At 31.7% G+C, this 20,686-nt stretch overlaps 8 protein-coding genes across 13 annotated transcripts in view; 4 read left to right on the plus strand and 4 right to left on the minus strand.

The window, feature by feature from the left end:
- LOC140676470 (uncharacterized) overlaps positions 1-876 on the minus strand; it is a 10,660-nt gene extending 9,784 nt beyond the window's left edge. The window contains exon 1 of the mRNA XM_072911563.1: positions 194-876. Coding sequence (XP_072767664.1) covers positions 194-554 — 361 coding nt within the window. The 5' untranslated portion in view covers positions 555-876. The remainder of the gene's footprint in view (positions 1-193) is intronic.
- A 353-nt stretch (positions 877-1,229) lies between these two features.
- On the plus strand, positions 1,230-3,862 carry Secp43 (tRNA Selenocysteine associated protein). 2 transcript variants are annotated; one of them, XR_012048564.1, is made up of 6 exons: positions 1,230-1,565; positions 1,672-1,869; positions 1,950-2,272; positions 2,421-2,620; positions 2,725-2,908; positions 3,739-3,862. XR_012048564.1 is itself a non-coding variant. In XM_072911579.1 (5 exons), exons 1-5 carry the CDS (start codon positions 1,524-1,526, stop codon positions 2,847-2,849), a joined length of 888 nt encoding a protein of 295 aa, XP_072767680.1. In that variant the 5' UTR covers positions 1,230-1,523; the 3' UTR covers positions 2,850-2,938. The 2 variants fall into 2 exon arrangements, 1 of the variants encoding a protein (XP_072767680.1); XM_072911579.1 differs by lacking the exon at positions 3,739-3,862 and having other exon boundaries at positions 2,725-2,938.
- Bdp1 (transcription factor TFIIIB component B'' homolog Bdp1) lies at positions 3,421-7,761 on the minus strand. 4 transcript variants are annotated; one of them, XM_072911572.1, is made up of 7 exons: positions 7,573-7,761; positions 6,552-7,120; positions 5,941-6,373; positions 5,413-5,846; positions 4,969-5,073; positions 4,258-4,832; positions 3,421-3,824 (listed from the first exon to the last, which is right to left on the minus strand). In XM_072911572.1, the coding sequence occupies exons 2-7, from the start codon at positions 7,087-7,089 to the stop codon at positions 3,807-3,809; spliced, it is 2,103 nt and encodes a 700-aa protein (XP_072767673.1). In that variant the 5' UTR covers positions 7,090-7,120; positions 7,573-7,761; the 3' UTR covers positions 3,421-3,806. The 4 variants fall into 4 exon arrangements, with proteins under 4 accessions (XP_072767673.1, XP_072767672.1, XP_072767670.1 ...); XM_072911571.1 differs by having other exon boundaries at positions 3,421-3,861; XM_072911569.1 differs by lacking the exon at positions 3,421-3,824 and having other exon boundaries at positions 3,868-4,832.
- A 271-nt stretch (positions 7,762-8,032) lies between these two features.
- On the minus strand, positions 8,033-9,909 carry Cbc (protein CLP1 homolog). Its single transcript, XM_072910919.1, has 3 exons — positions 9,590-9,909; positions 8,462-9,519; positions 8,033-8,350 (listed from the first exon to the last, which is right to left on the minus strand). The coding sequence occupies exons 1-3, from the start codon at positions 9,686-9,688 to the stop codon at positions 8,239-8,241; spliced, it is 1,269 nt and encodes a 422-aa protein (XP_072767020.1). The 5' UTR covers positions 9,689-9,909; the 3' UTR covers positions 8,033-8,238.
- Positions 9,910-11,078: 1,169 nt separating this feature from the next.
- LOC140676576 (uncharacterized) lies at positions 11,079-14,862 on the plus strand. Of its 2 annotated transcripts, none has more exons than XM_072911757.1 (3): positions 11,079-11,165; positions 12,568-14,307; positions 14,399-14,862. In XM_072911757.1, the coding sequence occupies exons 2-3, from the start codon at positions 12,580-12,582 to the stop codon at positions 14,618-14,620; spliced, it is 1,950 nt and encodes a 649-aa protein (XP_072767858.1). In that variant the 5' UTR covers positions 11,079-11,165; positions 12,568-12,579; the 3' UTR covers positions 14,621-14,862. The 2 variants fall into 2 exon arrangements, with proteins under 2 accessions (XP_072767858.1, XP_072767857.1); XM_072911756.1 differs by having other exon boundaries at positions 11,116-11,338; positions 14,399-14,861.
- A 642-nt stretch (positions 14,863-15,504) lies between these two features.
- LOC140676228 (DNA-directed RNA polymerase I subunit RPA49) lies at positions 15,505-17,582 on the plus strand. The gene is made up of 5 exons (XM_072911099.1): positions 15,505-15,711; positions 16,046-16,447; positions 16,599-16,794; positions 16,893-17,108; positions 17,181-17,582. The coding sequence occupies exons 1-5, from the start codon at positions 15,645-15,647 to the stop codon at positions 17,443-17,445; spliced, it is 1,146 nt and encodes a 381-aa protein (XP_072767200.1). The 5' UTR covers positions 15,505-15,644; the 3' UTR covers positions 17,446-17,582.
- A 224-nt stretch (positions 17,583-17,806) lies between these two features.
- Positions 17,807-19,001, plus strand: Pcd (pterin-4a-carbinolamine dehydratase). The gene is made up of 3 exons (XM_072911581.1): positions 17,807-18,119; positions 18,496-18,618; positions 18,693-19,001. The coding sequence occupies exons 1-3, from the start codon at positions 18,000-18,002 to the stop codon at positions 18,864-18,866; spliced, it is 417 nt and encodes a 138-aa protein (XP_072767682.1). The 5' UTR covers positions 17,807-17,999; the 3' UTR covers positions 18,867-19,001.
- Positions 19,002-19,106: 105 nt separating this feature from the next.
- Positions 19,107-20,507, minus strand: Sdhd (succinate dehydrogenase, subunit D). The gene is made up of 4 exons (XM_072911580.1): positions 20,311-20,507; positions 19,807-19,952; positions 19,529-19,719; positions 19,107-19,420 (listed from the first exon to the last, which is right to left on the minus strand). The coding sequence occupies exons 1-4, from the start codon at positions 20,363-20,365 to the stop codon at positions 19,219-19,221; spliced, it is 594 nt and encodes a 197-aa protein (XP_072767681.1). The 5' UTR covers positions 20,366-20,507; the 3' UTR covers positions 19,107-19,218.
- Positions 20,508-20,686: the final 179 nt, after the last annotated feature.

The raw sequence follows: 20,686 nt of genomic DNA on the forward strand, positions 1-20,686 counted from the left end.
TCAACAACAGATTGCTAACCAGAGAGCTACTCAACCTAGATTGTCAGTATGCAAAATACATGTCATTAAACCTAAGTGTTAACACACGATGCACTCCGAGGTACGTCCTAAAGAGGTCTGTAATGCTCAATCTGATAAAGAGCCAGGTAAAAGGAACCAAGATATATAATCGTGGAAGGACAACAATACTCACCGTGTCGCCAGGGATTGGCGGGCTCCAGGTAGCCTGTTACCAGATGATTGTCATTCTCAGGGAAGCTCACTCGTAAGGGGAGAGCACCGGACGGTCGCGTTGGCCATTTGTTGGTCCAGGATAGGGCGCTCCGCAGCTGACGACCATCGATCCACACATACGGCGATGACGGTAGACCTCCGGTGCCGAAACGCGGCCTCCTGCCAGTGTACGTTGTTGTCGGCGGCGGCGGCGGCGGCGGTGGCAACGGCGGCGGCGAGGAGGGCGTCGCCGTCCCGGTCGTCGCGTCGCGCTCGACCGTCGAGGAGGTGGTGTGCGAATCCTCGCAGGTTCGCGTAACCGAGTCCTCTCCCTCGCTCATGCTTCCGGAGCTGCCTCTGACATATTTCGTGGTCGCACTCGTGTCAGAAACGCGGCTCACGCACGCACATAGACACTCATTAGACACACGCGCACACACATACACACACACACACGCGCGCGCGCGCGCGTGCGCTCACTCACGCGACGGTATCGCGATTACCCTACATACACACGTCGCACGCGCACGTTCGCAACAGCTTATTGTCCGCCCGGACGTTTTACGGGACGCTCGTCACGACGTACGTCAAATGTCAACGCGCCTTCAGCGATGTTACACGATCGCTGAGCGCATTACCGCGCCCGCCATCTTTGTTTGCCAGTTGCCATCGGTCATCGAAGTCACGATGTAGTAAGAGAAACAACGTTACGTATAATGACGGCCGGCCAATCAGAAATCATTCATAACAAGTGTAGAACCAATAGGAATTTTCGTCGTCCTATCGAAATATCCTTCCTGATTGGTTCAACGAATATTGCTTTATAACGCTATGCAGTTCAAGGGAGAAAAAAAACTGTTGTGTCACATTCTTGTGACATTCGACGCTGATTTGCTGGATCTGAAAGTAGGAACCAATCACGTTCGATCACTGCGAAGCGGTTTTCTTTGTTGAACACAGCCAACTTTCAGTTTGACATTTCGAGGCGAACGCATTCTATCTAGATATTCGTGCGTCATGACTTTATGTACTTTCGCTTTTTTCCACTTGTCAACAACATAGCCCTCGCAAGGCTCGCGTATAATCGATGTTGGGTTGTTTATATACATTTCTATTTAATTTTTCTTGCTCGGATTAACTTAACGGTTCCATTCATTTAGCAAAGTGTCTGGTTGTATATAAATCGTACGGTATTTTTAAGATAATTTCTGTATCAAAAACGTGTACAAGCACCTGAATGAACGGTATATACAACATTTCTTACTCAGAATAACAATTAACAAAAATTAATTAATTGAGAGTAAAATAAAATGTCAGGACCAATGGTGCTGTGTCAGTTATGGATGGGTGGTGTGAGTAAATTATTTAAATAACATTGTGTATATTTCTCTACGCACAATGTTTGATTAAAAATAGGTAAATACAAACACTATTATTAATAATTATTATTTATTTTAGCTGGAGCCATACATGACGGAGAGCTTCATCATGAACGCGTTTCACAAGATGGGCGAACAGCCGCAAACGGTAAAAGTAATGCGGAATCGATACACGGGCGAACCCGCGGGATATTGCTTTGTACATTTTCCAACTGACGAAATGGCACTTGATGCCATGCACAAATTAAACGGCAAGGTGATACCCGGTTCAAATCCTGTAAGTACATTGCTGTACCATTTATATAAATATCTATACAATCATGTATAATTATTTTAATATTGCGTGATATTTTGCAGCCTGTACGGTTTCGCTTAAATCACGCCAGCACTACAGGAAAACCAGCTGCTGAGAGAGAGTTCAGCATTTGGGTAGGCGATTTATCCACTGACGTAGATGATTACTCTTTATATAGAGCATTTGCCGCAAAATATAATTCAATCAGAACAGCTAAAGTTATATTGGACAGCTCAGGATTTAGTAAAGGCTATGGTTTTGTTAGATTCGCAAATGAGGAAGAGCAAAAGAATAGCCTAATCACTATGAATGGCTACAGAGGACTTGGAACAAAATCTCTGAAAATTTGCAATGCTGTACCTAGACCCTGGAATAAAATATCTGGGTAAGTTAATTACATAATTATGATACAAACATATTCTTTAAAAGATAAATTTTATTTTTATATCAATAACAGAAAAATATTCATTTAATTATAAGCAAAGAGAAAGAGAAAAGGTCATTTATAAGAAATTTTTTTAATTATTTTCCAGTTCAACACCGCCACAATCAACTTCTGAGTATCCAGCATCAAACATGAATTCAGAGGCATATAATTATTATGACACATCATCTTATTGGAATAGTTACAGTGCTTGGCAACAAGGCTATTATGAAAGTGAACCAACATCAGATGCCTATAATAATTATGTATCTGATCAAAAACCTGAAGAAGATGAATTAGAATTAATTGGTATATCATTTTCTTTATGATTGTGTTATTTCTTTAAAAATCTCAATCTGAAATATTTTAATCTAGTGTTTATATTTTTATCCTATATCTTTTCCTTTTTACAGAGCATTCAGTTCCCATTGACATTGACAAGGTGAATAGAGAAATAATTGAGCAGGACTATAATTTATGGGATGCTTTGGAAAGTTCAAAGTGGATTCCATGCGATACTATAGAACTGTGCTATTAATGATTAAGAATAAAGATAATTTTTAGAAAGCCTGAAGAGATATCACATTACATGTACAAGTAAAAAATATATCTTATTTTTAAATATCAGTTACAAAATATTTTTATTGATTTTAAGAAAATGTTAAAAATGATAAAAATATCTACATTTTCCATACAACATAAATTTTTGATTGCAAAAATAAATTCATACATATTCATTTCAATTACTCAATATTTTATTCATGACAGCTGCAATTTATGTATTCTTTGCAGTAATCTTGTGTTGCTATAAAATCATGATTATCATTTATTTTGATAACCAGTAATGTAACTTTACATTATATACATGTCATATACATTGTCATGGCAGTATCCTGGCAATACCAGCTGTATATATATATATATATATATATTTTTTTTTAAACTAAAACTCGAAACGTGATTGGAAAAGATAACTCACAATAGCAGTTGGTTATCTTTCTCAATATTCAATTAGAGTTTTTTTTATATTGCTCGTGCTGAAAAGAAGTATGTGCTTATTCAATAAATTTTATACCTGTACTTATATATTTGAGAAATATAAATGTTGGTGGGCATTGTTTTTCACACTTTTGATATTCTTAATCCATTGTGGTTATGACACATGAATAATTAAAGAACCACACTGGATAAGAACATCGCTTTATATACAGTTGATTCAGAACGAGATTATAATTTGAACAAGAATTATATGAGAAAACTTGCACATTCTACTTGCTTTAGTACAATGTTATGCACATTGATAATTTATGACATGCAACATGATGTGCTCTAATACTGTATAATATTAATATTGAATATTAATATTAAATAATTTTATACTTATAAAAAATTAACCTGTCTTCTGATCAAAAAAATAAATGTTACAGGAGTGCATACATACATTGCGCAGTTCTTGTCACAATTAATCGTCTTCAATTTGTCGGGAGAGATAAATTTATCCACAGAAAACATCCTAAATAATAAACATTATTGTAAAAAAAAATCTTCACCTATAAAAAATTTAAAAAATACAGATAAACATAAGTATAAATAACAAAATGTTTAATATATCTTCTTTTCTTAGAACATATATGCATATATATGTTCTAAGCTTTTTTTGCACAGTCTTTCTTTTTTTTACTCCTCTATTTACATATAAATGAATATTCAATCCTGACAAATCAAAGATACATGTCATCTCTTTGTAATGCTATCTAAAATTTAATTATATAACTAAGTACAAATGCAAAAGATCATTTTTCAGAATTTTCTTCAACATCAACTTCTATCGATTCATCGGTTTCCGGCTTAATTGCTGTCGTTAAAGAACCCGGTAAAATCTGCTGATCCGCCATAGACGCCTCAAGTTTAATTGCTGTGTTAGTGTTTTCAACGTTTGAACTAACCATATAAACTTGCAGGATAGTGTTTCCAGGTTCTTCTGTAGATTCCTTTGATACGATCACTAAAGATCCCGGTTCCATTTGATTTATATTCGGTATTACATTCGTAATATTTTCAGGACACGTTTCCATGCTTTCATTAGCCTCGGTGTTTACAACTTCTGTAACTTCCACGGCCACGTGTGACGGTATCACCACGTCATCAATTACTGACGACTCGTTTTCAACATCACTGTCAGATACCGCCTTAACTTTAGGCATATTAAGTTTATTGATGTCTGGTGCTTGTAGTTTTTTCATTTTCTTCGGTTGTCTACCGGATCTAGTCGGTCGGACTCGATAAATCTCCGGAGAACTGTCCGAATCGCTATTGGGTCCGCTTGCGCTGTCATCAGAATCGTCGGGTCTATCATCTAATCGCTTCTTTCGCACTTTACTTGCCTTCTTCATTTGTTGATTAGCGTCACTCGCTTCGTTATTCATTTCAACGTCAATCTCGTCGTTTGTCGATACCGTTGCTTCTTCAGCTTCGTCATTAACAGATGCTTCACACTCGCCAATACTTTTCGCCACTAATCCTGTAATAGTTTATTGCATGAATTAAATTTACTTTAAACGTAATATCCGTAAGATATGTTATAGTTCTGATTATTAATACATATCTCGTTTCATAAGTATCACTTCAAAATAAAATTGAAATTATAATATACTAACGATGCTTGCGTCTTTTCGCCGCCTTAGTTATATTTTGTTCTGTTTTTATTTTGTCCAATGTTTCCTTGGGCTTGCTATCAATATTTTCTAGTTTTTTTAACATTGCTAGAAACAAAATATTATTTCTGACGTATTTGCTTCACTCAAAATTCATTTATTCATTCTAAATGTCTACTCAATTAAAATTAATTACTTAATTATTATATGTATATGTTTAATATTATTAAAATTAATTATTATATGTATATCAAAATTTTTATTAATAAGTTTATTAAATATTAATAAGTATTAAATAATTTAACTAATTTTTATTAAATTATTATAAAACCACTATATCAGTTCACTATTTTAATATACAATGCAGTGAAATGTTAATAATTCAATATTATTAATCAAAGCAAGAGGTAATAAAAAAATATTAAAAGAGAGAGAAAGAGAACATACCTAATTGCTCTTCTAACATTTCAGTATCAAATTCTTGATGATATTTCAGAGCTTTTTCGATCAACTGACGATTAACTCTTTCTTCTTTCTTATACTTTTGTTTAATTTCTTGTCTAGTTCTATTTGGGAATAGAGTCTGCATCAATAGAAAATCAGGACCAACTACGTTCAAGACTCTGTAAAATTTAAGTGTCTCCCATTTTTGCCAATCCTTGCTTCTCTTATGCTTTTTATAGAAACCACCATTATTGCAAATACCATCTTCAATAATAATATCATTCGACAATATTTCTCTAACTCTTTTTGCATCTTTTTGTTCTATAACGAGACTTTGTTCGTCTATTATCAATTGACCGTCAGGACCGACTTTGACTTGTGGTACAGGCATCGCCGATGGATCATCCTCTTCTTCTTCTTCCGGTATTTCCATCGGTCTGGACAAAAAATAGAATTAAATTCACAAAATATAGATATATAATATTTGTACATGTATATGTGCACTTTATCATTATAATTCAATATACTTACTGTGCTGCAATTATTCGTTGTGGACCATTGTTCGATTTCATAGGATTCGTTACGGGATTGTAATATATAAAATCATACATTTTCATCTGACTTTTATCAGGCGTTTTATTTTCGTGTTTCAATAAGAATTCTCTTCTCGCTTCAGCTAGCCTTCTTGCCGATTCCGAAACTTGCATGCGTCTCCTTTGCATCGCTTTAATTCTCGGAGAGATATTTTGATTGTCAGCAGTACTTTCCTTATTGCTCTGTACGGAACAAATAGAATCATTCCGTATACGACTCGGCATGGCGGATGCTGTCCTCTTGCCATGCTCATCCTCGGATTCGCTCGCACTCGCACCGCTTCCCTGTATGCTATTCTTTCTTACTCTGCCACCAGTGTCTAGTCTCGGTATAGGTCTCATAAAACACAGACGATTCTTTGTAGGAGAAACTTAAAAAAAAAAAAATTATATATATATATATATATATTTAAAAATTGTATATAATGTTGCTGATAAAAAAATTATAAAATTATATTGTAATACAATAGAAATGTCAAACCCTGCTGTAAAATATTTTTTAAGTCTTTTCAATATAAATTTTTTAATTATTTTACATTTAAGCCTTACTTATGTCTGTTCCTGTTGATGATACATCTGGCAGTAGTGGAACAGTTTTTTTAACCGATTGATCGATGGGTTTTTCAAGCTTGTCATTTATTTGAACGCATTGTTCTTGATAATTTGGTTTTGCTTGATCACATAATTCGTGAGAATCTGATTTCACTTGAGCACATAGTTCTTGAGAATTTGGTTTTACTTGAAAACATAGTTGTTGAGAATCTGATTGTTTAATGACTGGTTCTAACTGTACAAAACTAGCTTTGTTTTGTTCTTTATTAATAACTTCCTCAGATACCTTTGCAGAATCTTTAACAATTTCTTGTTCTAATATAACAGTATCAGATATACCTTCTTGTTTCTGTTGCTTTACCTCTACAATATTTTTTATAACTTCTGGTTTATATTCTGGCTTAGCGTTAAGTGTATTTTCCTTTTTTTGTTCTTGATCAGGCAGATTACTTGTATCAACAGAAACTACTGTATCTTGTACAGGATTCTTTCGAATTGCCACACTGGCCAAAGCTTTAATACGTGCTCGACGCATGTTTATTTTATAAAAGCTTATATAATAGAATCTGTATAAGAAATAAATATCGATAAATAAAAATCAATGAATTATAGAGATACGCAATATACAAGTTACAAACATAAGGCACTTATGTGCAGGAAAAATAACCTGATTAATGAAAAACTTTATTTGTTTTAAAATGAATTTGTAATTGATGCAACCTGATAAAATCAATGAGATTATGAAAATTATTCATCTATTATACTTTCCAAATTGAACAGATTAACGCGGAAAAAATGACAAGAACTAAATATAAAAAAATTCTAAAGCATCCAACAGCTGTAATGATAGCATTTCTGTATTTCGCACATTTTTTTCAATATTACCGTCAACGTGAATCTTTGACATAATTTCCACATTTATTTAAAATTCATAGTCACACATGACACAGGATCGCGTTAAGATATGAATGATAATGTCACGCGTTCGTTTTGAGGTTGGTTCGCAGTCATCACTTACCAGCACAATTCGTTATTTCAACGCAAACGAGATGCAAATTCCTTGGAAAGTAGACATCATCGTATCTTTTTACGATCTGCCATTTAAGCACAGAAAAAATAGCTTTATTTGTAATTACCTTGTTTTTGAAAACGCATATGACCGGATTAAACCACATGAAATACGTGATACGTACGTACCAATACTAGTAGCCAATAGCTAGTAAATATCTGTGTGTGCCATATATATATATATATATGACATATCATGCACCAGATATCGATAGTGGACGCGGCTAAAATCGATCAGTTTATTCAATTTTTAAGAAATTTTTTACTTATATCATTTTTTTTTTATACATTTCACGTTTTAGAAAGGATGAATACATAAATCGATACAAAATTATTATATCGTGAAAATAATCATATATTTATAAGAGGTATTTCAATTTTTTTTATATTTCAATTTTAACTCTTGATCCTTCTTCAAAATAATTAAATTAATTTGTTGTGTAACCACAAATTATAAAATGTTTATAAATGTATATATAAAAAGCATTACATATGTGAAATTATTCTTTACATTTTTTCTATTATTATCTTACAATTAAACTAATATTATAAAAAAATTTTCTTATATTTTTGTACATTTTTACATTTAATACTTATAATAAATTGTCTATAGCTGTTAATGACTATCCATAAACTGTATATCTGACAATAGCAGGACTGTATTTGGCAGTGGTCTAGGTTGCGGGCTGAGTACAGTGAATGTTTGCCTCTCGACATCCACATTGGTTCTGTAAATATATTTTTGTGTATAAGAAAAAAATTGTATGATAATGTAATAATTAATATTATTATAATAATAACAATAACACAACAAATGTACGGTAATAAACTATACTAACACACAGACGAATCCAGCTACGTTAGTCTGTACAACATCATCCTCGGGAGAATCGGCAAATGAAACAGACAGTAGATGATGCAATAAACTAGGTCCCGGTGTAACTGCCACTAATTTTGTCAAATTATCTTCTGCCTTCATGCCCAATGGCATACAGGAAGCCGGTAGAACGGGTGCTCCGATCTTGTACAGCCTCGCCTCGTTCCATTTCACTTCGAAACTGTGCGGATACAAGGGTGTTCTGGAGCCATAAAAATACTCTCTGACACCCTGATCTCTCGCTTCAGTCCTTTGTGTCTGACTCCTCTCGACAACCCCGCCGCTCTTCGGTAGGAAAACTACTTTCACAAAGTCAGGCATATCTCTCACCAGTTCATTGTAGAGTCTCTCCTGATCTAGCACGAGTATCGCATCCACTTCGAATGCTTGCGCGGCATGCGTGAGCAATTTGTAACCATCCCCTTTAACCCAACCGCACGTGTTTATGACGATTCCGGAAGCTTTGGCCTTTTTGTTAGCTTGTAACCTGTCCGAGCAAACCTCTGCCAAGCGTGTGACGAGTAAATTGTACAATGTCACATTTGCGTGCGGTGTTTTGTGTCCGAAATGAAAGACCAACGGGGCTTGTTGACTAAATCCCTCCACTACATTGGATGGTCGTTCTACCAACAGAGCACCCACAGTACCAGGAATCGCTATATGCCCCTGGCCAACATCGAGATCGACAAAAATCGGTCTTCTACCCATCCTGACGGCATAATTCAGTAGTATTCTACAAAGTGTGGACTTTCCCACATCGCAGGGACCTACCACCATCGTTATCGGACCCCTGGTATCGTCCTTCTCTGCAGTCTCTCTCAGCCGTTCCATCGCTGCATGGCAATTCAGGTACAAACCCATAGGTGTCTCTTTCGCCACATAGCTGACATCAGTTTTTCCAACTAATTCAACGGTGCAACCTTGCCAAGTGTAAACCGCAACTTTTGCGCCAGCGGTAAACTCGTACTTTTTACCCTTTACTAATTCTGTCCCAAATACTTCTGCGAGGCCGCTCTTTAACTGCAATTATACAATTCCAGTAATAAAAGAAATTTATAGGTTAAATTTAAAAAAAAAAAAATTATATTACCTCCAGTGTAACTTTTTCATTTTTACTCTCTACTTCAAATCTTAATTCGCTGTCCGGATCTAACTTAAATTCTTGTACCGTAGACTTTTCATCAGACATTTTTGAATAATAGGTTAGACCCGATATCCTTTGCAAAATAGGTTAGAGCTGATCCGTTGTCTAAATAAAAATCTGTTTGTCTTGCTTATTCCACGTAGATTCGTTGTTTTGCAATTCTCCAACGCTTAATTATATATTTGAGAATTCACAGATAAGATAAACAAGCCTCTGATTTAAATATATCCTCGTCTCGCTCTCGACGCAGAAAATTTTAGAGCACTAAACCACAAACCACAATATATACAGTAGCGCAACTGTAGTAATTTCAGCGTGAATAAAAATGAGCTGCGCATGCGCAAGCGAGGTATGTAACCAATCACAAGCAATTGATCTTCTGTCTTAGTTTCTCTTTCTATTTTTTTCTTTCTCAATCCTATAGAATGTCAACGTAAGGCGTATATACATGAGAAAATTAGAGTAGCGACTATGAATGTGAAATAATAGAGTGATAAAAGAAGAAAGTAATAGAAGAAGCTATAAACTTTGCAATATATATATTCTCAAGATTGTATTTTCTGAAATAAGCTGATTAGTATTTTTAAAAACAGAATCATAAATTTTTTCAAAAAATCAAAAGAACTGTTTAAAAAATTTGACTGAAAATAATTGTGATCATACATATATAGTATATAATACAATAAGAAATATTTCTTCTCAAGATGGTATTATTTTCTGAAATGACAAGCTGATTAGCATTTTTTAAAATAGAATCATGAATTTTTGTTACTCTAAAATTATAGCCAACACACATTATACATATATGAGACTTCAAAAATATTTCTGCATTTTTAAAAGTAATATAGAAATATATTTTAAATGCTTTATCCTATATTTAATGTAGAATCGTGTGTATATATTTTATTAAATTTTGAAGATAATTTCTCTTTCTTTTTTATTTTTTTTTTTTGACTCATACTAAAGTAGATAAAATTAACGTATAGACAAATAATTGAATTAAAATTAATAAACAAATAAAAAATATAGTGTATGTGTTTTTATGTTAGATGCCTCACACAGTATACAGAGTAAGATAGAAAGAGAAAGAAAGAACTATAAACAAGAGAGTAAGTAAGACAGAAGGCACTGTGTCGTGATTGGTTACATACCTCGCTCGCGCATGTGCAGTTCATTTTCATCCATTCGCTTAAATCAAAGGTGCCGACAGAGTTGCGCTACTGTATATACTGTGCCTTAGGTCCGATTGTACCAACATTATTTTGGATTTAAGTGCGACTTAAACATATATTTATCTTTAACTTTCTTTCTAAATGAATAAAGACAGATATATATTAAATCTCATTTAAAGCCAAAATAATGTTGATGCAAACGACCCTAAACCTACGAACAATCTACGGTTGCTCACCCTGATATCACGTGACATCAGGTTTGGTTGTCCCTGTAAATCATCGCAAAGTTGGCAATCGTGATAAAACCGACATTTCGCATTTCGCGTATTTACGTTAATTACGTCTTTGATGTACGATTTGCGTTTTACTCAATTTACGGTATTGCATGATTATTTGTCACGTGTATACAGAGTTTGGTAATCGCGGTACATCTTGTTTGAGTGTTTGCGATCGAATGTGCTTGTCGATTGTGTAGCCTTGACGTATAGTTCGTATCCAACGTTTCCCGCCTCGTATAACCGTTGTAAGTTGACATACGTCAGAAGATGTATATCAGACGTATATTTTGTACACTAAAGAAAAGAATGATTAATAATGTCATTAATAATATCATTTACAAGAGAATTTTGCGCAATCTATACGTATAAAATATTACTTACGCTTTATGGAAATTAGAATTATATATACTTTTTTTTTTTTTTTTTTTACCAACGCAATAAAAATTCTAACCTATATTTTACTAAAAACGTTTAATGTTATATTAATATCTTTGATGACTTTTTATCACAATATCTCATATATATATATATATATATATATATATATATATATATATATAAAATAACGAATTTTGCATGCATTGGTGTACACTCACTATAGAGTTTATATATCTGGAGATGTCTTGCAGTTTCAATTAGGTAATTAACTTGAGTACATAAGAAAGATATATTTTTTGTTGAAATGAGATTATATTGTAGGCAAAGGTGCAATGATCAAATAATACATGTAAAATAAATGATTGATTGTAACAAATTACTATCTTCATATTAAATAGCAATATGAATATTTTGTTAATATAAATTGAAGAAAGTATCTATAGATATATAAGCTTTATGACATTTATTCACTTATCTATATTTGGTTCAAGAAAATATTGATGTCGGAAGTCACCAGGAATTTCTCAAATCTAAGCTATTTGTTGTCTTCAAGACAAGGGAAAAAGATTTGGTCAATAACGAATAATTCAATATATTTTTCTGTTGCTTTACCAAGGTTTTATTATCAAAAATATTCTTCATCTAAAAGGGCCAAAATTCTTCAGTATTGCTGGGTGGTGATTTAATAACTACAAGATTGTCTGCATTTTCAACAGATATAATCTTTGGCTTCTTTGTGCCTTGCGTTTGCTCTGCAAATCCTCTGTCATCAGAAAAATTTTCTGTGAAATAAACTTTTTTTCCTACAATCGTAACATCTGTATTTCTTTTTGATGTTTTAACTTTCTTTTAACTGTCTTTTTCTACCAATTCTTTTACTATCTGAATATCTATCTACATTTGATGATACAGTCTTCGTTGCAATTTCATTCTTTAATTCTTTCATTATCTGAATATCTGCATTTGTTTAATCTGCATTAATTAACAGAAAACTAACTGATTTATTACATTTAACTTTAGTGACACTTAGTAGACACTAAATTTGTTATAAGATTATTATAAAATATCAACTAAATATTTATCACATTGTTTTCAGAAATAAACCATAATGTCTACAACTGGAGTATCCACACGTTCTACTCGTCTTAAGTCTCGTCATGAACCAGCTACAAAGGTTGCATCTGAAAAGAAGCTCAGATCTAAAAAAATCGTCACTACTAAAAATTCACAAAAAACTAATATTAGTACAACGGACAAAAGTTTGCAAAAATCAAAAACAAATGTGTCTGCAAATAACAGTCGACCATTATCAAAATGTTTGCGTCCTCGTCAGAATAAAAAAAATTACTGTGAAGATTCAAAATTGTTGCAGCAATATATTCCACTGAACCAACATGATAGCATAGTAATATTAGAGAAGATTAATTCGAAAAACAACACAAAAGTGCCTGTATACAAAACCATGAAATCTATCGAGAAGTCTTCAGAAAACAAGAATGACGTGTACGATTTTATGTTTGATATTAATGACACAATGGAGAAAGCTACTAAGAAAAAACAGAAGAAGAAACTAACAAAACAAATTGACAAAAAGAAAGACAAGATAACTAAGAAAACTACACGTAAGAAGGTTACTATACAATCGAAAATAATTGACAATGAAGAAAATATAAAGAAAAATAAATCTCATGAACTTGATAGAAATTCTTCTGCAAAATGTACGCAAAGTAATCCTTCAGATTCTCAGATAAAAGTGATAGAAGTTATAGAATCGACAAAGAAAGATAAAAAGAAAATTGAGGTACCGGAAACAAATGCAGATATTCAGATAGTGAAAGGATTAAAGAATAAAACTGTGAAGAAGTCTGCATCATCAAACGTAGATATAGATATTCAGATAGTAAAAGAATTAGAAAAAGATAGAGAAAAGAAGGTTAAAACATCAAGAAGAAATACTAATGATACAATTGTAGGAGAAGCAATTTATCTCGCAGAAAATTTCTCTGATGACAGAGCATCTCCAGAGCAAACGCAAGACACAAAGAAGCCAAAGATTATATCTATTGAAAATGCAAACAATCTTGTAGTTCTTAAATCACAACCCAGCAATACTGAAGAATTTTGGCCCTTTCGGCCGAAGAATATATTTAATAATAAAACCCTGATAAAACAACAGAAAAATACATTGAATTGTTCATTATTGACTAAATCTTTGTCCCCTGTCTTGAAGACAACAAATACCTTAGATGTAGCAAGTCCGTGGCGACCTCCAACATCAATGTTTTCTCGAACTAAACACTTTATTCAAAGTACACCAAAACTAAGATATGAAAATAAGGAAAATATAGAAATGAATAACGAGAATGTGGAAATATGTAAAGAAAATGTGAACATAAATAACGAAAATGAAGAAGATAAAGAAAATATGGAGATGAATAAAAAAAATAAACATGGAAAAGAAAAAGAAAGAAAAAAGAAAAAGACTTTGCACAAAAAGCACACTATTCAAAGAAAACTCCCAATTAATCAAACTACAGAAAAAGTTCAAGCAATAGATACAAACAAGCATACTACACAAGCAGTACCTGCTAGAATTTCGCTGGGAGAAATAAAAAACTTACTACAGACAAAACCAGATAATAATGACGACAAACAGGCAACAAATCAAGCGCATGTTGAAGTTGACAAATCACTTACGAAGCAAAAAGATGAAAATCTTATAAATTTTCTCAATTTTTCTGACACATTTGATGTCATGTCTGAAACAGAAAAACTATCAAATTTTGGAACTGAAGTTCCTTTATTCATGGATATAGAGCCGTCACATTTCTCGAAAGTATGTACATTATTAATACTGTATCAGTATCTTTTATATATTTATTATGTAATATCATTGATATTAATTATGTTCATTTAAAATATTACAGCCACCCCAACATTCATACAGAAGAAAACGAGCCGTGAAATTCGACTGTCTGGAAGATAGTGGTGAAGAAGAAGAAGAGGAGAAAGAAAACGTAAAACATCATACAAAGAAAAAAAAACTCACAAAATCTGAAAAAGAAAATGAGAAACGAGTAAATGAATGGATAAAAAGTATTAATAGTACATTCGAAGAAATCGACGAGTATGATTTGTTAATTGAGTAATGTAAAAAGCAGAACGCTAAAACACACTTTAAAATTAAAAACCTGAAAGTTCAAAACACTGTATAAATCAACAAACACGATTTTCTAACTTTCAAATTATATTAAATTTATTTAATATGATTAAACTTAATTTCATGTATCATTATTCTATATTCTTCTATTTATATAAGTCTTTTGCATGTTGCATATATATTTTATTATTTAAAATAGAGAAGACAATTGTAAAAATTTTACGAAGAGATATGGTTAAAACAAGTAATCTTTTTTTCCAAATTGTATTAAAATTTTTTTAAATGTAAATTTTCTTAGAAATTCTAATATTCTTTTTTATAATATTTTTCTGTGACAAGATAAGTTACTTTTTCTTTTGTGTGATAAAACATACATTATTATAAATTATATATTATTTCTGCAATAATTTTAGATATAACCTTTAATTTTAAATTTAGATATAACTAGAAAGAAAGAGATATAATATTGATATATAGTTATATTGGAAAGAATAAAATATTTAAGATTGTACTTGGTATGATTATGAATAATTATTTGCATTGTATATATAATTAGTAAAATATTTTCAAACTTATATCTTTCTGTATTCTTAATTTCTCTAAATCTGATATTTTTTTTTAATATCAGACCAGAAATTATTCTAATCAAGTATAGGGTAGAAAAAGTTTTTACATATGTAATGACTCAATATATATATTTATAAATTTATACTAACAAATATTTAGTAACGATTTTAACATTAATAAAATTTTAAGAGAGATAAAATGAAAAAATTTTAAAAGAGAATATCTAATCTGATGGTAATTGTTTACAATACATATACTTGTTGCTCTTGCACCTGCGTCTTGCACTGATTTACAAAATTAATCATATCTACGCATGCGCAGTACGCATGGGGAAACGCGGGAGCGCACATGCGTCGGAAAATCCCACGATGTCAACGATAACATAACCTATACGTGACGCGCAAAAACTGTTAATAATATCAATAAAATATTAGATTAAATAAAAAATGAAGCGACTCAAAGCAGTTATCGAAGATGTGATTGTGCAATCTAACAAAATTCAACCAATTATTGGTAAGATAAATATGTCACGTTATTATACTTAATAATAACGTCATTATCACACCGGTTTATTATATTTACTTACACATGTTACAATATTATTGATAATACTTAAACATGTAACCTTATCCCTCACGTTCATTACATTTATGTTAATATCACATTTTATGTACATATATTAGTAATATTCAATTATATGCCATCTTATTTTAGCTTTCTTTTAATTATTTAAATAGTTGCTTTGAATGATTTGAGAGAGAGAGAGAGAGAGAGAGAGAGAGAGAGAGAGAGAGGGAGGGAGCATTCAGATCAGGGTATTTTTATAAATAAAAACTTTGTTGTACAGTAAATTTCCAGAATGGTAAGCTTAAAGATGAAGAGGACAAGGAAATTTCATGTGGCTTATTTCATGACCAAAAGGAAGATAAAACTGTTCTGGCTTTATCAAATGGACAGATTGTATATAAAGGTTACAGACCAGATTTTAAAAAGGAATCAACACGTACGATGCTGGTACTCCATAATAAGAAAACTGGCAAAATACGATTGTTTGAAGCGGAACGATGGCAGGTAACTCCAGTACTTGAAAAACCTGTTATCGAAGACCACAAGAATGATGCGAACGAAAAGATTGTTTTATTGAATAAACAATTTGGATCGAAGAAAGTAAAGCGTAGAACTGAACAATTTGAAAGAATGAAAGTGGATGTTAATTCTGTCAAAGGACAACTTGAAAAAACAGTATCAAGTAAGTTCTTTCTTTTTTATTATTATTATTATTATGTAACTAAATTTAAAAACTATATTTATATAATATAATTTAAAGTCTCTAATTAATATTATGTTCAATATTTATATTGCATATAAAATCTTACTGACTTGTTCTTATCTTTTGACAGATGTTGAAATTGACAAGGTAGATTTGTCAGTTCAATTACAAACTGATGACTCTATCTCAAATGTAATGCTACCAGCATGTAACAGGAATGCAAATAATGTCAAAGATGTGTACAATATATATGACATTATTCCAAGGAGTAAACTCGAAATGTTATATGAACATGCAATGGAAATTCTTAATGGAGATCTAGAAGGGTAATTTAAATTTCTTTATAAACTTATCTATATTTTTTTATATTCTTACCCAAATATACAATATTATTATATAATTATATCTTTCTGATCATATATAGGAAGAGTACCTTTTTTAAACACACTTTGAACATTATTAAATCGGATCCAGATAATGTAAACAAGGTTGCTCTCTTGCTCTACACTGAAATGATCAACACATGGTGCGACATACCATTGAAAGATATGAAGAGACGCGACGCTGTCGTATGTTCAGTTTCTGAAGAAGTAAATCAGCACATTATTGACACATATAGCGTGTCCACCGCGAACGGACGGTAAGTTCGAAACGATAAGTTTAAATGTATTAATTGTGAGAAAAGCAATTTTAAGAGAATTTCTTTTTACAGAACGAGACCGAATATTATGAAAGATAAAGGCCTTGCGCATTGCTTGATCCTTGCGCTGACGATATCGAACTTTGAACTTGATCTTGAACAATTTCGAGTTATACTAAAAAGGAAAATTGGTCTTAAGAAACTGATGAATTTTGTAAAAATCATCGGAGCAGTGTCTTCTAAGAAGGATAAAAATATTATTATACTGAAAGTTCCATTACCTTCTCCGGTGACTCTTGTTAATACACGAAAGAAATCAGCAAGATCTGATCAATAATTCTCTTGCAGTAGACTTATTTCAATATGATTAGGCAATACAATTTGATTTTTTTAACGACTCAAGTACCTCTATTATGATTATAAATAATTTTATACAGTCATAATAAAAATCATATTATGTACATGAAATATAAATTTCCATATCGTTATTCTGACAAATTTAATAAAAGAATATTATTTACATTTCACATGTCTTTCAAAGGAATATTAACTAAAATTACAAATAAAATTTTTTCATTATTTGAATGTAATTTTTAAAATTATTTCTCTCTATATATATATATATATATATATATATATATATATATATATATTTTTTTTTTTTTTTTTTTCTGAAATGTGCTAACATCTATATCTTGTCCCTGACATCGTAAAATCGATACAGATCTTAATGGTACTATTAAGAGGTTAGAGAAGCGTTTAGAAATTTATCATCGCGTAGATTTTCTAACTCGCTCCCCAAAATAGCAAATTGTTAATTACGCACGTACGTTTTTCCATAAGTCCAATATCTCGAAATTATATATACGGTACAACTAACAAGCTTTTGACATGATAGCCTTATTGACCGCGCGAGTGATAGAGGGAAGGGGAGGGAATCACGTTCGAAAGTGCATATCGCACATTGTGAAACGCAGAGATTTATCCACCGTTACGAAGAAAGCAAAAATGGTAAGCGCTCCGTTAGAAGCAGTTGAAAAAAAATATTTATATCGAACGGCGAGGAAATTTCAAGCGATCGATGACATTTTCATATAGATTTACTTGAGCTTGAACGAATCATTGGGTGGTGAAAGTGGTACAGGCGTAGCCGGCCACTTGTTACACAAAATATTACCGGATTCGCGTACGAGTATATTAATAAAAAAAATTTATCAGACATTAAAACGTTACCATATGTTGCAAACTGAAGATCTTGATCGTGTAAAATTAAATAATAATTAAATCACGTTTAATTATAATTGTATTAATTATAATAGAGTGTATATTATTATTTATTATATATAATTTACCGATATTTAATAATTATGTGTATTGATCTTATTAGAGTAATAAGCTTACTCCAGAAGAAAGAGAGCAGAATTTGAATCCGCTGCTGTCATCAGGATGGACAGTTCAGTCGGACAGGGATGCAATCTATAAGGAGTTTGTATTCAAGAATTTCAATGAGGTATGTTGTATACATCCATTGATATTTATATCCAATCATTATGTTATGTTAAACTTGTATATTTTAATTTTTAGGCATTTGGTTTTATGACAAGAGTGGCCTTACAGGCTGAAAAAATGGATCATCATCCTGAATGGTTCAATGTTTACAATAAAGTGAATATTACTTTGTCTTCTCACGATGTGAATGGTTTGTCACAAAGGGATGTGAAACTGGCGACTTTTATAAACAAAGTTGCTGACAAATAAAACTCATTCGGTTTATCTATTTGTGTCGGAGCATTATCTATTCATATATACTTATTATGTACATGTTAATGACAATAATGAGAGAAATATTTGTTATTGCTGATTTGTAACAAAAATATTAATGTGCAATAAATTATCTTTCTTTAACTCATTATACATATTCTGAACTTTTACAATATATTCTGGAATTTAACAGATTAAAATTACAAGTAGTATAAGAAAGAAAAATCACAATACATGTTATTATATAGTAAATAATTTATTCCTGAATAATTTACAAGCTACCATCTCTCTTAAAAAATTCTTCATATACTAACACAAACAAATTATTTCTGTGTTTTAGTGAAAACATTTAATTGGATTTCTCTCTGTTTTTACCTATTGCCCAACCATGTTTAATGACCTTTGTAATACCAGGACCATTGTAAATTAGCACAAGTAGACCAGCAAGAGTTGCGGCGGAGAGTAGATTTAACAGAAGAAACGCCACTTTTGGAACTATTGTGCCTACCACAATAGGCCGACAATAATCAAGTATAATAGCCTCCAATCCCCTATAATAAATTTATTCTCTCAAGTTTTCGAACAGTATATAAAAAAATATAGAAAGATAAATGTAAAAAAAAACACACAAGTCAACATTACTGAAAAAAATTAATTACCAATGTGTGTGCATGACGATGGCAGATGCTAATATTATATCGATAAATTTACTTTCAAAGAGCAGAGCAGCAGGAATTAGTGACAAGAAGGATGCAGATACCATCCTTTCTATCAACCATAAACGTACATGATCACCTTGAGTGCTTGCCGCACGAGTTTGAGTAACGCTGACTGTTGATTGTGCAGGTAACTGAAAAGAATAGGATAAGATAAAATATATTTTGTATAAATGTGTGCTAACTCATTTCTTTTAGAAAATTTTATTATAACTATTAACCTTGGATAAGATACGACATTTTAAATAATTGTTTGCATTAGGTGTTATGCAACGATTCAGATTGGCAAGACTTGAAGTAGATTTGGGGAAGTATGTTGGATTACATCTGCATGCCTGAAGTAAACTACCAGGTTTTACCAATGTTTCTGTAATAAAATTGATTGGCGTATTATAATTTTAATTTTACACTTAATCACTCTTTCTAATTGTTAAAAAAAAAAAATATATATATATATATATTATATACTGTTACAAAAATACTATTCATTAATATTATGATAAAAAAAATAAAAAAAATAAGATAAAATAAACTTTAATTTAAAATAAAACATAATTAACATTTCAAGAAAAATATATCTATTGATTGAAACTTTTTGAACATTTTCTGCTCTTAGAGAGATTATGTAAAAACATTTTGAGGTTAGGATAAAGGATAGTCTGTCCAACTTGTGAAATAAAGTAGATGTACACTTAAAACTGACACAGATCTCGAATAAAACTTACCGAGCTGTCGGACTTTGCGAAAAATGTTTATGTTAGCCACTCTTCCTAAATTCATCTTACACCAAATTGCTTATATCGCGTTTGACGTTTACTCGGATCAAGAGATAAGAGACAACCGCTCGCAGCGATCGATTTTTATTCGAAACAATTTGCGTCTGCTAGAATAAAAGTAGATTTTCTAGAAAGAAAGAAATTTAATTTATACATATATATGTACATGTAAATATTTTTTCAGCGAAACATATTTTTTTAAGTGATTTTTATACATTTTATATACGTATTCTCTCTACATTTGAGGTGAGTCCAGAAATCTTACCTAAGGTAGAGTAGCATTTAATTGACCAATCAGGACAAAGAAATCTTTGCTCCTTTTACC

The sequence above is a fragment of the Anoplolepis gracilipes genome, chromosome 2 (assembly GCF_047496725.1).
Source record: "Anoplolepis gracilipes chromosome 2, ASM4749672v1, whole genome shotgun sequence".
Lineage (NCBI taxonomy): Eukaryota > Metazoa > Arthropoda > Insecta > Hymenoptera > Formicidae > Anoplolepis > Anoplolepis gracilipes.

Bases quoted from the DNA above. Each gene is read 5' to 3' on its own strand.
- Secp43 (XM_072911579.1), top strand. From the start codon at position 1,524: ATGTCAGGACCAATGGTGCTGTGTCAGTTATGGATGGGTGGT. The intron at 1,566-1,671 runs GTGAGTAAATTA...TATTTATTTTAG, and splicing joins GTCAGTTATGGATGGGTGGT to CTGGAGCCATACATGACGGA. The intron at 1,870-1,949 runs GTAAGTACATTG...GATATTTTGCAG, and splicing joins TGATACCCGGTTCAAATCCT to CCTGTACGGTTTCGCTTAAA.
- Bdp1 (XM_072911569.1), bottom strand. From the start codon at position 7,089: ATGCGTCGAGCACGTATTAAAGCTTTGGCCAGTGTGGCAATTCGAAAG. The intron at 5,847-5,940 runs GTAAGTATATTG...TTTTTTGTCCAG, and splicing joins CAACGAATAATTGCAGCACA to ACCGATGGAAATACCGGAAG. The intron at 5,074-5,412 runs GTATGTTCTCTT...TTTTGTTTCTAG, and splicing joins AATGTTAGAAGAGCAATTAG to CAATGTTAAAAAAACTAGAA.
- Cbc (XM_072910919.1), bottom strand. From the start codon at position 9,688: ATGTCTGATGAAAAGTCTACGGTACAAGAATTTAAGTTAGATCCGGAC. The intron at 9,520-9,589 runs GTAATATAATTT...GTATAATTGCAG, and splicing joins ATGAAAAAGTTACACTGGAG to TTAAAGAGCGGCCTCGCAGA. The intron at 8,351-8,461 runs GTTAGTATAGTT...ATATATTTACAG, and splicing joins GTAGCTGGATTCGTCTGTGT to AACCAATGTGGATGTCGAGA.
- LOC140676576 (XM_072911757.1), top strand. From the start codon at position 12,580: ATGTCTACAACTGGAGTATCCACACGTTCTACTCGTCTTAAGTCTCGT. The intron at 14,308-14,398 runs GTATGTACATTA...AAAATATTACAG, and splicing joins AGCCGTCACATTTCTCGAAA to CCACCCCAACATTCATACAG.
- LOC140676228 (XM_072911099.1), top strand. From the start codon at position 15,645: ATGAAGCGACTCAAAGCAGTTATCGAAGATGTGATTGTGCAATCTAAC. The intron at 15,712-16,045 runs GTAAGATAAATA...TTTGTTGTACAG, and splicing joins CAAAATTCAACCAATTATTG to TAAATTTCCAGAATGGTAAG. The intron at 16,795-16,892 runs GTAATTTAAATT...GATCATATATAG, and splicing joins CTTAATGGAGATCTAGAAGG to GAAGAGTACCTTTTTTAAAC.
- Pcd (XM_072911581.1), top strand. From the start codon at position 18,000: ATGATAGCCTTATTGACCGCGCGAGTGATAGAGGGAAGGGGAGGGAAT. The intron at 18,120-18,495 runs GTAAGCGCTCCG...TGATCTTATTAG, and splicing joins TTACGAAGAAAGCAAAAATG to AGTAATAAGCTTACTCCAGA. The intron at 18,619-18,692 runs GTATGTTGTATA...TTTAATTTTTAG, and splicing joins TATTCAAGAATTTCAATGAG to GCATTTGGTTTTATGACAAG.
- Sdhd (XM_072911580.1), bottom strand. From the start codon at position 20,365: ATGAATTTAGGAAGAGTGGCTAACATAAACATTTTTCGCAAAGTCCGA. The intron at 19,953-20,310 runs GTAAGTTTTATT...ATTTTATTACAG, and splicing joins TCGCAAAGTCCGACAGCTCG to AAACATTGGTAAAACCTGGT. The intron at 19,421-19,528 runs GTAATTAATTTT...AATTTATTATAG, and splicing joins ATCGTCATGCACACACATTG to GGGATTGGAGGCTATTATAC.